Source organism: Juglans regia, chromosome 13 (assembly GCF_001411555.2).
Source record: "Juglans regia cultivar Chandler chromosome 13, Walnut 2.0, whole genome shotgun sequence".
Classification (NCBI taxonomy): Eukaryota; Viridiplantae; Streptophyta; class Magnoliopsida; order Fagales; family Juglandaceae; genus Juglans; species Juglans regia.
In genome coordinates this window covers 31,476,213-31,493,367 of record NC_049913.1, presented here as the reverse complement: position 1 = coordinate 31,493,367, position 17,155 = coordinate 31,476,213, and the positions used below count along the sequence as shown (strand labels likewise).

Genomic DNA, 17,155 nt, shown 5'->3' with positions numbered 1-17,155 from the left:
GTTATATATTGTAAGTTTGCCGACACCAAACACCATTATTCATGCCTTACAATCTGCGAAACGGTGGGAATTTTTACTTCTAAATTCTATACATACAAGAGTTCTCAAAAGTTTTAAATTTTTTGAGCGTGTGAGAGACAATTTGACAGCAACATGATCTTTATTATTCTCATATGTTGTTGAATACAAAGTGAGATAATTATTGAATGAGTCGTAATATTAGATATAGTCATGAGTTATACAAGTGTTGCACACTCATTTTGAAAAAGAGTGAGTCACGTATAATTAAAAAATTAATTTTTTATGTGGATTCTATATATATTTATTCATATTTTTTCAAAATGAGTACGCAACGTTTATGCATTCTTTGACTGTAAATATCATTTTTCTTATTAAATACATAAAAAGAGTATGAGATAAATATGTTTGTCATAATGAAAATCAAATCACTTGATTTGATAATTATGAAAACTAAATCAATTGATTTGATAATTATGAAATCAAATCAGGATAACAATCAAATTGGATTCTTGATTTGATATTATTTGCAGTATATATCTTTTCAAATTCAAGGTGGAGAATTTTAAAATTTTGAGTGTAGCCTTCATATATTGATTGATCTCGCGCCGCACAGTGAACACCTCTTGCCTCTTGTACTCTCTCGCCGTATTCGCTCAGTCTCTCAAATTCTCTCCCTCTTGTCGTCACTCCCAATCTCAGGTATCTCTCTCTCTTCCCTTACCCCTCTCTCTCTATCACTCTTTTCCCGTGCGATACCACACGGTGGGCAAATGGCCCTCGGGTCAATCTGCCCCCAGCATCAAGATGGAAGCACCAGCCCACGGAGAGTGGGGGAGAGCTCAGGGCTGCCCGCTAGGGAGGTGTGGATAGCACCCCTAGGTATAGCCAAAAGAAAAGGGGGAAAAAAGCATCGGTTTCTTGACTACATGTAGGCTACACTTTATCCGATAAGAGTCCAGACAAGTTGTTAACCCATCAAGCGAGGATAGTACGCTTTGCTAGCTAACATATTCCTTGATCACATTTACAATATGTATGTATGTATGTATGATTAGGAAGGAGCTCCAGATCAGTACGTAATTCAAAGGTACTTCTTTACCATAAAATGCTCGAAGTTAGAAAAACATGACAAGGCAGGTCACATGTCATTCTCCTACGTCCCTTCAGAGATTATCTAGCGTACACTGTCTGATAATGCCAAAGCATTCCATTCTTTCAAAATAAATAATATATACTTTCAAGCCACCCCACATCCGATATCCATCATCCTATCCAATAGGCTCCTTCCACACAAGCCAAAAAAGGGCAAAAAAGAAAAGTAAAAGAAAAAAGTTTCAAAACGTGATAACACAGGTAGTACTCACACAAGACAAGAAACATCTTGGAAAACCTAGAACGTGGTTAATTTTTAACCTTAATGATTACCGTTTGCGCGTCAGCTGACCAAGAACACCATCTTGGGACCAGTTTTTTTCTTGATATGATGCGCCTAACCCCCCCACATGCAATATATCAGAAATTAAGTACCGCCCAAAAAGTTGCAGCCTGCTATCGATCGATCCCCACATTCTTATAAACTTTGCCGTTGTTTTTCCCAGCACCAAAATCAATCTCCCAAAGCCAGCCACACGTTATATATAACTATTTCCATTGTTAATTTGTTCGGGACTTTGAAGCTTGAATCTGTACTTTCTAGCTAGGCGTCTCTTGTTGCAGTGCTTTCACACAAAGGAAGAAGGAAGAGAAGAAGATGATGATGGTTGCTGTAATGGCGGAGCTCTTGGGGGAGTATACTGCGGCGCTTACAAGGATGACGGAGTGGCTTCTACCACCAAGGCGTAGCATGCATTTTCATGGTCTCAGGAATCTTCGTCTGAGTTCTCCAACTTCGACCCAAGACTCGTCCTCATTCATTGTTTATTTTTAGCTGCTGATCAGTTAGTTTTAGTTAGGTCACCATCTTCTTCATACATATATAATCTTTTTCCTTTTTTCGCAAAACATTGCTATGCTTTCTTGAATGTTGTTTAGGAGATACTTCTGGGGAGGCTTAGATTTGGGGTTTAACATGAGTACTGGCTAGAATTCCTCAGATTTCTGTTAAATTATTATGTCAGGTTCATTCTTTACTTCAGAAAAGTAATATGCAATGTTTGAATGAACTCTTGCATGAGCCTTTTTTCATTGCTTTTCTTCATTAAAGGGTAGTGGCACAACAAACTACAGTAATGACTGCAGAATAGAATTTATTTTTTAGGTAAATTTAATGTTGTGAGATGATGCAAGGCTCTGTTTATGCATGGTTAATTAAGGATGTTTGCGAAAAGTTCACATCATGCAGAACATTACTCACAGGAATTTAATTAACCTAAATTAAATTATAAAACCAGATAATGATGATGAGTTGTACAGGGATCTCTCTAAATCAATGCTATTATTGGCAACATGACAAATTTATTAATGGGTCGACTTTATCGGCCTGATTATTGAGAGCCATACCTCAAAGTATAATAGTTTTTTGGTAAAATAATTATTGGCCGCCATGTAATTTAGTTGTTTTTGTGGTGGTCCAGTTTGATGAGCTGACCCACTAATTAAAATTTAGATTTCGTTTAAATAGTAAGATGAGATGAGATGATTTTAAACATATATTATTATAATATTATTATTTTTTAGTATTATTATTATTTTAGAATTTGAAAGAATTGAATTGTTTATTATATTTTGTATAAAAATTTAAAAAAATTATAATGATAAGATGAGATAAAATGAAACACTTTTACTGTCTAGTTTCATTTACTGTCTAAACAGAGCCTTAATATATGATATGCACTGTACGTATTTGGTTATCTTTCTAAATAAAATTCTCTATAATTCGATCCATGGATGTAGGCATGCAATTAACCAGCTTATGTCATGGGTTATTAATTCTACTAATTTTATTTTATGTTTTTCTCTTATAGTTCATAACAATAATTACAGTATTAATTAGTACTAGTTATTTTAGTCAAAGTTAACGGATCTCTATCCTCTTTGATTGTCGCCTACCTAGGAAAGTTATTTGCCTCGTAGAATGATTACATTAATATATAGTTCTTTCGTTCTCTACGATCACAAACTTTAGATTTCACGTGAATAAAATATAAGATTTGAAAAAGTAGTACTACTGATTCTACTAAAAAAATAATTGTTACTGAAGAAATACATAAGCATGCATAAGCCTTTTGAATATTACTATAAAAAGGTTAAAGTAGACGCAGTTAACGAGTTAATTATCATCAAACCACTCATATCATATGAATTATATATTCGCATAAAATTAGGGTACAAACACAACCAATCGACACCATGCTATTATATATATAGCTGATTTTAATAGAGCAATCAGTTCGATTTATAATAGTAAAAATTAAGAAAAACATCATGATTAATTTGCTGTCAAACTAATAAACTTTTTGTCAATAAATAATGAACTAATTGGGATCCAATTAATTGGCCTCTTCTATAAGCAGGATTTTTGAAAAAAAGGACATAGCAACTTCGCAATATTTGGCGTCCATAAGGCTATTAATATATATGCCTCCCGCTGCAAGAAAAACCGCATTTTTCAACGCCTAAATTCGTCACAAAAAGTGTCCTATTTCGATGTAAAAAAAAAATTTTTCCGTTAATATCAGTTTTGTTGGTAATTTTTAATAATATTTATTTATTTTTTTACCGTTACTTTTTTCTACTTTAAGTGCCTGCATTCAAATACCATATATTGATATATGTTTAAGTGTCAACGGGCTTGTTATTTAGTTGTCGTTGCTTTGGGTTTGGGTATTAAGATGGCTTATTTAAGTTGTAGATGTTGGCATTAAAGGGTTGTTAACGTTGGCTCCTTAATTATTTTTTGCGTTATGTCCACTGGGTCCAAAGTCATTTTTTATCCGGTTTATATATATTTGTTTAGTCTTTCGGTACAGGTGTGACATATATTTGAGAAAATGTGAGATAAGAAAAATAAGTTTAGTGAGTATATATATATTTTTTAGAATATTTTTAGATAAAAGAAATGTGTTCTTTTGGTGAAACTTTGAGCTCAACTACTTGTGCAGAGTTGGTTCGGATTATACGACGATCAATTGAGTTGTTGTATCTTAGAGGAGTTAAGTCAAGAGGAGTTCTGTTATATCGGCTAATCTGAGATTTTGTACACCACAGAGGGCTTGAATCTCCTTAAAGAGAGCGATATTTTCGTACCTCAATCCAAATTAATTTTGTTTGAATATTAATTTTATTGTAATTTTTATTATATTATTGTGTATTTTACTAATAATTTTATGGAGATTTCAAATGGAGCCTACAATCGAAAAATGCACGAAAAGCGTTGAAGATCTCAATAAGCCCTTTCAATTTGTTGACTGATGGTGGGCAGATTCCAGTGCCAATAAACATATATGCTATGATAAAAGTTTATTTAACAAATTGATATTTTCAAGCACAATGAGTTAATGGTCATCGAGCAACTAGAATAGATATGTTGTTTAAACTACAGTAGCCACAATTATTTTTCTACGGTCATCACTCTCATATTCAACTACTATAGAAAGCATAATTTTGCCATCCAATTATTTCTTCCCATCACACTCTGGTAATTAGCCTCATCATTGTCTTTATCATTATAATTACAACAATAATCCACTAAACTTGTACTCTGAAAGGTTACTGCCTTGTATATATTTAAGGCATTCTTAATCACAATGATCTCCCAAAGTATAAACTGGCAGAGTTTCTGAAAGTTGGGGAATAGCATAGGATAAAAAGGGGAATGGGCTGAGGCTTGAGAACAAATATCAAGCAATTATAAGGTGGATACCATTCTGGAATATGGTAGGCTGTAATACAAGTTTATATCTTATGGGGGAGAGCACCCCAGTTTTAATTTGATAGAACTGCATGTCCAATTAATAAACCACAGCATAGAAATTAGTAACCACGGCCAACAAGTACAAAACAAAAGACTACAACTTTATCTTTACAAAATTTTATGTGTATCATCAGTATGTAAAAATAGAGAATTAATGGAGGATACAAATTGAAGCTGAGATTTTGCTGGTAGGATTAAGTTAGGGGAAAAAAATACCTTGATAAAAAGTAAAATCTTCCAACTCCTCGTCAAAGCAAACTACAAATCGACTTTTAGATGTTCATTGCCCACTTTTGAATCGTGCTCCATTATACGAAATTATTGAGAAAACAAATTCATTCCAATACCAACATCAATACGAAGGTCGATGTCTGAGATAAGCCACATGCAAACTTGTCCAACGCCATTAAAAAGGCGAGAGAGACTTGCTGTTGAAACGAAGATCTTGCCGCGATGAGAAACAAGTCCTGTAAGGGCTTTTGGTGGAAGAAATCGAAACATTAATAAGCAGAGATAAGGTTAGATCAAGAATGAAATGTTGGAAATAAGAAGAAAAACATCCAAAATGTCGCTAGAAGAATAAAATTAATAACTAGGTTATTGCGGCAAATAGTTTTTATCGCTGTAATAGTATTATTTATGTTGGAATTTTGTCGACGCACTAAAAGAAGAGAATTTGTGATGATAAAACCATCACTAAAGATCAAGATCACAAAATTATCGTAATAAGTGAAGGCATTGCTCATGAAACCTCTTTAGAATAACTAGCTACGAAATTTAGCAACGATTCCATTGCTATTACATGATAATTGCGGCGAATGTTTTGTGGCATTGACAAAATTGCTGGAAATGGCGATTTTCTTATAGTGTCTAATAAATTAGCAACAAGAATAAGAAGAAGAAACAAATATATATATATATATATATATATATATTTTGGTATTTTAGGAGGAATATATAAAAAGTTATGTTATTTCTGAAAGAGATTTGGACACTTTGTACCTATTGATAATCATAAGATTAAGATTGAAAATTAGATTAAGATCTCTTAACTTTTTTACTCGAAATCTAAAATCAATAGGAGAGAGATAGGCGTATGAAGTTGGTCCTATAATACTCGATAAATATCGTAGAGCATATTTCATGATCAGACAGATAATTATGATGTCCCTTTTCACTCAAATGATCAATAATATCTATTTAATGTAAAACACAGTATATTTTAGTCATTGTTTTTCTAATTAAAAGTGGTTAAATTGATAACGAAAGGGTAACAACATCCATGTTTTACAAATAAAGTGAATACAATCCACTTCAAAGTGAAATGAAAAGGATCATATTCCCATTTCATGTTCTGATTTTTTTCTTAATCTATGACTTAAAAAAGTTTAGGCAGAAATATTTTTAGCATGCAGGAATCCCGACTTGATGACAATATAATTGCATGTTTATATTTTCCATATATATTAATTAAGCCGATTTAGATCGATCAAAGACGGACTGCTAATCCATTCAGGTTGGTGTTGGTAAGCAATTCTAACTCGAAGAGAGTCAATGTACAATTTATTTCAGATGAATCGATCGAGATGGTTCAATCCCTGATAATTTGGAGAGAAAATCAAACTCCAAGGGTGCTGGAAAGACTAGTTATTATTCCTGTAGAATAACCCATACTTTTGTTTGGTTACACTTTTAGGACACACAGAATAGCTATTGTCATGAAATAACAATATTCCTATTTCCAAATAACGTGAACGAGCATTTTCGCAAATCATCTAGGGCTCATTTGGATAGTGAGATAAAGTGAAATGTAATAGTTTTAGATGAGTTGAATAAAATATTATTATAAGATTATTTTGTAATATTATTATTGTTTTAGAATTTGAAAAAGTTGAATTTTTATTATTTTTATATGAAAATTTAAGAAAGTTGTAATGATGAGATGTGTTGTGAATATTTCTATATCTAAAGGAAGCCTTAAGATCTAACAAATGGATCGGATCCAAGGGCCTTTGTCCATCTTTTGGACTGGGTCCAATTCTAGACTACTTGGGTTAATAAACAAAGCACCAAATGATCGAGGTCTATCGGCCCGGACTGGCCCATTAAATGCATGCTTTTATGGAGCCAGCATTTAAGCATGCAATACTGTTTTGGGCTTCGACCCATGCTTTATTTGTGTGGTAGGCCCAAATTGTTATTTTGTATTTTAGTCTCACACGGTCTCAAAGCCATGCTTCATTTCTTTTTATTTTGGTATCTCATGTCCTCAAAATTATATTACATTGGCTTATTCCTTTGGTGAAATAAATAACAAATCTTCAAGAAGGTTGATTTTTCAGCCAAGTTTTAATTAATTTCTAGGCTTATCAATTCATACCGTAATTTAATTAGAAAAATAGTTTTTATTTTTATTTTTTTAAAATAAAAAACCCTACAAAGGAAGCAAAATTGCCCAAAATAAAAAGAGATTAAAAGATAATATTAAACAAAAGAGATTAAAAAATAAGAAAAATTCTATTCATCATCTTCACACACCATACACCATATTTTTTTTCTTATCAAATATGTAGTATATGGATAATGAATAGAAGAATTTAATAAATTTAAGAAGAATAAAATTTAAAAAAATTTTAAAAATATTATTTTAAAATGTGTTGTGTGGTGTATGAGGATGATGAGTAGCAAAACTCAAAAATAAATAAATAAATTGATACTTTTTTTTAAGATACAAATAAATTGATAATTTTAATCAACGGCTTCTTTGTAATTGGCAAAAGAAAAAATTATTTATCATTTATTTTCTTATTATCTTTTTATCATTTCATAATATGATATTAGATAATAAATTTATATATAAAATATAATAAATAATTTATAATCATTTAATTTAATGATACCATGAAATAATGAAAAAAAGATAAAATTTCAAGATGATGATTCTCAACAAAATTTGGCATAAATGTAAATGGTAAAATCTCATATGAATAATCTAATAATCTATAATATAATAATCTCATATGTATATAAATGGTAAAATTTTATAAAAATATCATATCTATAATATAATAATTTCAAAAAATATTTTTAGATTTGTTATAGTTTTTTTTATATTTAAAAATAAGAATAGATTTATTGTAGTTTATAATTTTGATGAAAATAATTTATAATTAATTTAATATAAAATAAATATGAATGATATTTGTTAAATTTAATGATAAAAAAGTATTTGGCTAATCCAAGAGCCGAGGCCCAAAAGTCACCTAATCAGTGTCTCCTTTTTCCTCGGTTGAAACAGAGACCACACTGCTGTTCTCTCTATTTCGCTCGTCTCTTTTCAGGTATTAATCTCTGTAATACTTTTGATTTTCTGTACAATTTACCAGCACGGCACCGTTATTCATTAACAGGTTTCATATTATATCTCTGAGATGATAATTTATTTTACATGTTTATGCTTTTTTATTATTATTGTTCTTGATCGTATTTATCCATCAACTTCTTTTTGAATTCTTTCGAGATTAGATTTCATTGTTACTTGATTGTCCTTGGTTTGATATAAACTTATCTGGGTTTTGATCAGTTTGACTAAATTTCTCCGACAACCAACGAAATTAAAAGAAAAAAAAAATATGATGAGCTTTTGGCCGCCGGGTTATGAGTCTTACGGTCATGGAGGATCTTCAGCATCATCTTCCAATCTATCGGCTTTAGCGCCGCCTTTTATGGTTGTTCCAAAACCCATTTCAAGCCCACTTGTAGATTTGACTGAACCCTCTTATGGTGTTCCCTTGAACTCTTCTCTGCACAATTGGCTCCCTTCTCGCTATCCCAATTCTGGGCCTGGTTTATTTCCAAACCATGATCCAGAATACGATCCAGTGCCTTCATCGGATGCATATGGATATGCTGCCTCGCAGTATATTGGGTCACTTGATAGCCATTTGTCTCCATTGAGCCCTGTTGCATCAGCACCGATTGATACATACTTGTATGTTCAACGCTCCGACAGTGTGGAAGCGAGTACTGTTAAAGCCCAACAATTTTATCCCACATATGTCCCGCCCGGAATTGAAGACCATAGTCCTTTGGTCGTTCCGGATGACAATAGTTATGATTGGTTATCTTGTTCCAATGTTGCAACCTGGGGTGGGTCCTCCAACAATGATCATGCTCAATCTGGTTGGGATAATACAGTTGATTGGGTTAGCTCATGTAATGGACTTGGAGAGTGGGAGCATGATAAGCAGGTTGAGATTGATGGCAGTTTCTGTTTAAAGGGGTCGACTATGGGTGATTCTTCTCCCATTTACAAGAACGATGTGAACCAAGGTATCTCTTCCTTGACTTGTCACATATATCCTTATTTCATTATGAGTAATGTTAGATACAGTCATGAGTTGTGCAAGTGCCATCTACTATTAAGAAATTAATTTTTTCACGTGGGTATCATATTTACTCACTTTATTCAAAATGAGTACATGGTGCTTGCACACTCTATGATTGCAAATATCATTTCTCTTACATTGTTTTCAGGTAGAATGCATGTTATTTTTGGTGCTTGTGGATTCTATATATTACCATTCTCAAGTTTATTATGGTTGAAGTTCATTGGTCAATTTGTTCTGATTTAGTTTATGTTCATATTGAGTAATGGTACATACCATACTCTCATCCCACTTTCATCCCACTATGTAAAATGTGGCACTTTTATCACCATTGGATCATCCCTTTTTTTTAACGAAAAACTCAAAGGTTGATGGACAATTTCCACCTCTTCGTGGGATGGGAATGCGGCATATAGAATTTTCCTGTAAATCAGGATACGTTTTGGGATGTTTTTACTTGGTAATGAAGTCCTTCTACTCTCTTTAAATTGACCCTTTTTCTGGAATGCAAAATCTAATTGACTGTCATCAATAGTATTTCTATGAGATTTTTTTTCCAATCTTCTGGTGGATCCCATGGTTTTTCTTGTGGAAAGGTGTGGTTAGGGTACATCCTGTAGTCAACTTTCTCTGGCCATCATGTTGCGTGGGATTGTGTTATACACACATTTGATTTCCCTTTTTCTTTGTATACTGAAAATTGATATTTTTGCCAATTGTGTAAGGCGCACATGCATTTCCACAATAAAGGGAAAAGTTCAGAAAGGACGCAGGGATTGGAATGGTCAGTGAATTCATCTGTTGGAGTTTGAACTGAAAAGGATATCATGATAGATTGGATTGGGTGATCAAAGTATCATCTTGCTATCCTCCTTTTCCTCAGACTTTACTTCATCCTTTTTTTTATTATTATGCCTTAGAAAAGACTTTCCTTATATTCTTGTTGAACCAGTACTAGTCTCACTCATAATCTCTGGTGTGTTTTGTGTGTAGGTATATCATTAGAATTCATATGTTGTTTATTCTTTAGGAAACTTTGCTTCGGGATTGTGAGAAAAAAGAAAGGGACAACAAAAAGATAATATAAAGGGTACCTGTGATAGAAGTGGCATCTGTTTTTTCCCCTTAATTTTTATGAGTGTTTGTTATGCACAGGAAGTCATGCATCTGAGGGTTTGGACACATGTGCAGAAGCTTCCCATATCATTGATATGTTGGGTTTGGAAAAGCGTGGTGGATGTGTGAGTATGGAACAGACTAATGATAAATCCTTCTCTGGGAAAAATTCTAGAATTATGTCTGCTGATTATTCAAAAACTTCTTTCTTGGGTTCCCCTTCAGTACTTCCAGAAAACCATTACGAAACACCATCCGTAATACCAGTCACGAATATCTACAAATATCAAGTGCCATGCAGTGCCTCAAATGAGAAACCTATAAGACATCATGATGCTAGTCTGAGTGGTTGTGCATCATTCGTGACATCTTCACATTCACTTGTCATTAGACCACCAGATGTCAACACCAGCTTGTCTGCACCAAATAAAGGTCCACTAGTGGATATGGATTTTGGTACTGATGCTGCTGATCCAGATCTTTGTGGTAATAGTCCCTCCAATGTAAACAAATTTCATCCTTTGATAGGGTCTGAAAGCAAAGTTCTGTTTGATACAAGCCAACTTAGCATTCACCTAGATAAAAATTATCCTATTGGTGTGGAGTCGTTCTCATCAAAAAATGAAGAGCTGTCAAAGAAGAAAGAAATTCCTGAGGATGCCTTGGACCAAGTTTTTAAACCAAAATGTGGACTTCAAGTTTCTCATACAAGTTCAGATGGCTTCAATTTCGCACTTGATTTTGTTGAAGCTATCAATCCTGTTGAAAATTCTTCTGAGAGCTTAGATCATTATAACCCTGCTGTGGACTCACCATGCTGGAAAGGAGTTTCAGTTACTTGTTTTTCTCCATTTGAAGCTTCTAAAACTGACAGTTGTCAATATTTTAAGAAATTAGAATCAAATAATAGTTCAGATTTTCAGGTGCCTCAGGTTTTTACTCTCAACATTGATGATGCTGTAAAAGTCTCCTCTCAAAATCCAAATGAGAAAACAGTGTATGTGGAGAAAGGTTTAAGACCTCCTCCGAAGAGGCCTTCAGATGCTAACTCTTTGTCTAGAGAACCTAGATCAGATGATTCTGTAAATACTGGACCGTTTTATTCAAAATCAAGTTGTGGCTATGCGGTCCCGTATTCTGGTAACGATTGTGAGCCAGGGGAGAACCATGCCTTGTTCAACATGTCCACAGTTGAATCAGACTTAATACCCTCCCTCACCACGCATCAAAATTTTGAAGCAACCATAATGATTCCAGAAAAGAAGCACTCGTCAGATACTTGTGTTGCAGATTCTGGATCGAGTATTGGTGATCCTGCAAGAAATGGTTTATCTAATGTGCCATTCCATAACACTGGATATGGCCTGTCTTCGGCATCTTTGGTGGAAGATGCTTGTGCTAAGCTCACCAAACTGCATGAGGCAGATTCAACCCCAAATATAGATGTCCAGATGCTGGTTAGCACAATGTGTAACCTCTCTGACTTGCTTCTATTTCACTCTTTAAATGATTCGCTTAAACTGACGCAAGGAGATTGCAAGGCCATTAAAGATGTCATCTTTAATCTTCATCGATGCATATTAAAGGATGGTGAAAAAATGATTCCAACACAAGAATCACCCTTTCTCCAGCAAGGCATGGCTCAACATCTAGAAGAGTTAGCTAAGCGTCCAAAGGTATGTTGTTTTGCTCTGTTTTAACTCGATATAAACTTGGCTCAACCCCTAGGGATTGCCTCAAGTGGTAAAGGCCTTGGGCTTGGGGGTATGCTCCCCATAGGTTTAAGGTTCAAATCCCCTTGGGTGCAAACAATCTCTAGGTGCCATCGGACTGAAGAATTTTTTCCTTGATTTACCTGAGGTGCACTTACGGGAAACTCCTTGCCGAGGGCCTGTGCACCATCAGGATTTGTCGGGACGCTGTTCCTGGACACCCGGTGCCAATAAAAAATAAAAAAAAGCTTGGCTCTCTACTTGGTAAGAAATAAGTTACCTTCCAGATAAAGGGTAATTGCAAATCCATTGGATTGTACTTTTTTCACTAATAAAAGATAAGCACATAAATGGCGCAAAAATGTGAAGAATGGCAAGCTTTTGTATAGGCCATTATAAAAATAAAGATGGCCTTCTTTCATATGAGAGCAATATCTTACGGCCCAATGAGCTTTTGTGCAGGATTTTTAAAGATTCTCCAGAACCCAGATATGTAAGCCACCTGCATCTTTCTTAGGAGAGCAAGTTTTTCAACACCTCATGGGTGCAAATAATCCTTTGGGGCCACACCTCTTGATAAAGTGCCAATGATTTAACCAGTTCCGTGTAGGGAAACTTCTGAGGGTGTGGTGCACGGGACCAGGGCTTACTCTGCAGGGGTTGGTCCGAAGGGCCTTGCCTTGGAGAGGTTCCCAACATAAAAAAAAAAAAAAGCTAGCTACATAATGATAATTTCTTGAAACAAGATGAATGCCTATGATGTGTAGTAGCTGACTGGAAGGCAATAGTTCTGACTGTTCAGTATAATGTTTATTCAGCAATCTAAGCTCTATTTATTTTTATTTAGATTGTGACTGTAAATCAACATTTCCTTATTCACCCTGCAAGCTTACTATTAGATTCTGAGTTATCCAGTCTACAACCTTCCATTCTATGATGCATTGATTGTTGTTTGTGGTTCCAGTGTTTAAAAAAACATAAATCAGTGCCATTGTTTTTGTAATATTACATTAAGTTGGATGGATAATGTCTACTTCAGGAAGTGAACGTGGACAGGCCTGGATTGACAAAGGATGCACCTATTATTGCTCAGGACCAGCATGATCCTAAGTGTCTACATGACAAAAAGCATCATAACATTGGGTCAGGTAATAAAATGGAGATGATATCGGATTTTGTTTCTGTGAAGGGTGATGCCAGCAGGCTGGAAAAAGATAATATGACGCAGGTACGTTTTCTGTTTGTTTTTGTTTCTATGCAGGCACTTTTTTTGTTTGTTCTTGTTTATAACCATAATAAATGTTAATCCATTCTCCCCCTGAAGAATGGCAAAGGGAAGGGACACAAAAAGAAAATAGAACTTTAGTTCCTTCACTGTGGATCATGATTTGCAGGCTATTATGAAGGTTCTCAATGAGAATTTTGATTATGAGGAAGAAATGGAGCCAAAATGCTCCTTGTTTAAAAATTTATGGCTTGAGGCTGAAGCTGAAGTATGTTCTATCAACTATAAAGCTCGCTACAATCGTATGAAGATCGAGATGGAAAAATCTGAGTTGAACAAGGCAAAAGGTTAGAGTTTTTAACTACCCAAAAAAAGTTTGACTTTTTCCTTTGACCAATCATTCCTTCGTTATAGCTTAAACCTAATATTCTTGTGCTTCAGATGCTTCAGAAAATACCATGGATGTGGAGAAAACGCAAAAATCCAAGGCTTCCTGTAATTTAAACACGCTCAACAAATTGGTACCTGAGGCTAACATTGGCCCTTCCCCTGATATTTCCATCCAGGATACCCCTTCTATGCAGCATGTTCGGGCCAGATATGGTATTCTAAAGCATCAGATTAATTACTCAAATTCCACTACTGCTTTAGAGGAAGCATCAAGCTCAAATGTGTATCCTGATCTGAACAAGGTTGACAGGTTGGTACCTGAAACAACAGAAGCAAAGTGTCCGAAACAGGATATTTCCAATCAGAATTCACCTATCCTCGGCACAACCTGCCATGTGAATGATGTTATGTCCAGGTTTCATATTCTGAAATGCCAAGTTGACCTTGTGAATTCTATAAAAGCTACAGATTTAGAGGAACCATTAACTGAGAGTGTTTCTCCTGATTGGAATGAAATTGACAATTCGGAACCTGAAGCAACTGAAGCGAAGGGGACTCTAATCATGGATATTCCCACCCAGAATCCTCCCATTTTAACAAGAAGCTGCCATTCAGATGATATTGAGGCTTCTGTCATGGCCAGATTCCTTATGCTTAAATGCCGGGATGAAAACTTAAGTTTCATGGACGCGGAAAAGCAGGAACCGGAAGAGGTTATTCATCTTGGATTGGCATGTGAGAAAAACCATAGGCCAATTACTAAAGACAGATCAGGGGATGGAATTGTGGATGAAAAGCTGGAACCTGTCTTGCAGAATCCCACTGCCAACGGTACCGAAGACAAGTTGACTGTGAAGGATTGTCATCTACCTGGGAATGATCCAATGATCCAATTTTTCCAGTCCAACAAGCCTGGAGACTCACTTATTGAAGGCTGGTATGACGGCACTTCATTAGATTGGGAGCATGTAATGAAGGAGGAGCTTTAGGGTAGACCTGAATGTTCCTGCCGTAGATGGCTCCATATCGTCTGGAAGACACTTTGATGCAGTTTCTGTATAAAAATAATGGATATTTCTCTTAAAATTGTATATACGACTGCTCTGTGAACTTGTAAAAAGCTTTCTAAACTTATCTGGATTTTCAGAACATGTTTTTGCTTTTAATTTGCACAGTTTTCTGTTTCAGTACCTGAATTTATCTTTTGGTGTTTTGCTCCCTTTGAAGTGTATTAGGAACGTATTTCTTGAGGGAATGTTTTGGCCTCAGCTTCGGCAGTCAAAGCTTAAACTATGTAGCTGGAACGTATAAAGGACTTTATTTTTAAGGAAAAAATTTATTTGGAAGCCTACTTATTAATAGTGAAAGTATTTCATCTTATCTCATCATTATAACTTTCTCAAATTTCTACACAAAATATAATATATAATTCAACTTTTTCAATTTTTAAATAAAAAAAATATTAAAAAAAAATATTTTAATAATAATTTTTTTTTTAATTTTCATCTCAACTCACTATCCAAACGGCACTTAAATACATTATTGGTGTGAAAACCCATCATATTAGCTTGCACAAAAAAGAAAAAGTATTTAGATTTTTTTTTTTTTAATAAATGAATGAGTGATAAAAAGGAAATGGTATGTTTACTCACTGATTTTCAAATAGCATAAATATCTTAAAAAAAAGAATTGAAAATTAATATCTCAATTTTCAACTTTCAACTTTAAATACATGCTTGATCATGCAAATCAATTCAACACCTAATTAAACAATAATCGCTAAACTCCTCTTTAAAAGAAAAACTGCTAGAATTACATTGTAAAACTTGTATAAATCGCCACTATGACCATCACCCCTACCATGGAAACACATGATGTTTTCCCTTCGTTTGTTTGTGTTTGCCATTATTACCTCTTAAATGCCTTCTCAAATAATATCTTTTTAACCCCTATTGTTTTCCATTAGAATTTTGCACGCAATAACAATATAAAAAAGCAAACGAATATTAAAAAAAGAAAAAGTCTTGGGAGCAGTCACTGTTTGCTGCATCTAAATTGCGTACATTACGTGTCGAAACAGGAGCAGCCATTGAGAGCTAAGCTAAGATGAGAGAGAGACTCAGCGAGAGAGAGAGAGAGAGAGAGCTGCTGATGAGAGAGAGACTGAGATGAGAGAAAGAGACCGAGACGAGAGAGAGTCGATGAGAGAGAGACCAAGATGAGGGAGAGAGTCGATGAGGGATGAGAGAGATCTGATGAGAGAGAGAGGGGAAGGTCTGTGCAATATGTGTGCACAGCTACAGTGGTTGCTCTATAGCAATACTCTTAAAAAAATGTCTTCCTCTTATTTATTTAAATTTCTGAGGCTAATTTTTTAAAGTAACTTGTGCACTAAGTCGAATACTCTTAATATCCTGGTTATATTAAGTACAGGGATAAGATTTTCGATAAATTCTATCATGCGAATCGTTTTATCTCATTCTTTGAGTCTTCTATTACAAGGTATTTTTTTAGTATTTATAGTAATATTATGACTAGAAAACATGGACTGCGTAGAGGATTATAGTTGATTTTTTATTTTCCAACTGACCATTATTGAGAACTATCACCTTCTCATATGAGAAACTACTCATTATTTTACACTTATCTGTCAATCATTTAATATCTGTTAATGGCACATTTATAAATGAAAAAAAAAAAAAGGATGACTATTGAACTAATAATGTGTAATAGTTTTCGTAATTTATATTATATAGTTATTATTGAGTGTTTATGACAAAAGAAGAGTTTTCTTTCCTTCTTCCTTATGTGTTTTCAAGCAGGATGTAGGCATCTTCTTCTCTTTTCTATGGCTTTTTGCCAAGTCACAAACCCTTCGCAGAACTCTCTGCAATTTGAAGTCAAAGATGTAAAATATAAAGGTCCGAAAAGAAAGATATAGAATGTATCAAAGATTTGCAGTGATATAACCTCGTCTGACACGTGAGTACGGTTATCATTCTCATTTCTCATCAATGCCAATGGCGATGGTATTTCCAGTAGACGAATACGTAGAAATCACAAGGTACTGTACGTGTATATTGGGGTATTATTCTAAGGCCAGAATGCTTCAGGTCACTCTTGCATTTGTTGGATAAATTGGCTCATAAAATTAGAATATTACACTTCCATTGTGCTGACGAAAATTTTAATTTTATTTAATTACACGTGTTTTTTTTCAATGTGATAGAATATTATAAGCATTATAATAAGAAATGTCGAACTTGTTGGGGTATATGGGGAGACTGGTTTTGTAGCTGAAAAGGTGTTTGCTAAAGTTGGCTTGATTGTTGGCTCGAGCCAAGGTTCGCTCGACATCGCTCGACGTACCGCTCGAGCGAAGGCAAGTCAG

General features: G+C 34.5%; 1 protein-coding gene across 1 annotated transcript; it reads left to right on the top strand.

The window, feature by feature from the left end:
- The first annotated feature begins 8,184 nt into the window (after nt 1–8,184).
- Nucleotides 8,185–14,964, top strand: LOC109000868. The gene is made up of 6 exons (XM_018977885.2): nt 8,185–8,274; nt 8,517–9,265; nt 10,477–12,113; nt 13,189–13,377; nt 13,544–13,721; nt 13,816–14,964. Exons 2-6 carry the CDS (start codon nt 8,566–8,568, stop codon nt 14,751–14,753), a joined length of 3,642 nt encoding a protein of 1,213 aa, XP_018833430.2. The 5' UTR covers nt 8,185–8,274; nt 8,517–8,565; the 3' UTR covers nt 14,754–14,964.
- Nucleotides 14,965–17,155: the final 2,191 nt, after the last annotated feature.

What these genes read in the sequence shown, in the direction of transcription:
- LOC109000868 (XM_018977885.2), top strand. Translation starts at nt 8,566, where the DNA reads ATGATGAGCTTTTGGCCGCCGGGTTATGAGTCTTACGGTCATGGAGGA. An exon ending in CAAGAACGATGTGAACCAAG is followed by an intron (nt 9,266 to 10,476) that starts GTATCTCTTCCT and finishes TGTTATGCACAG; the next exon opens with GAAGTCATGCATCTGAGGGT. An exon ending in TGAGTTGAACAAGGCAAAAG is followed by an intron (nt 13,722 to 13,815) that starts GTTAGAGTTTTT and finishes CTTGTGCTTCAG; the next exon opens with ATGCTTCAGAAAATACCATG.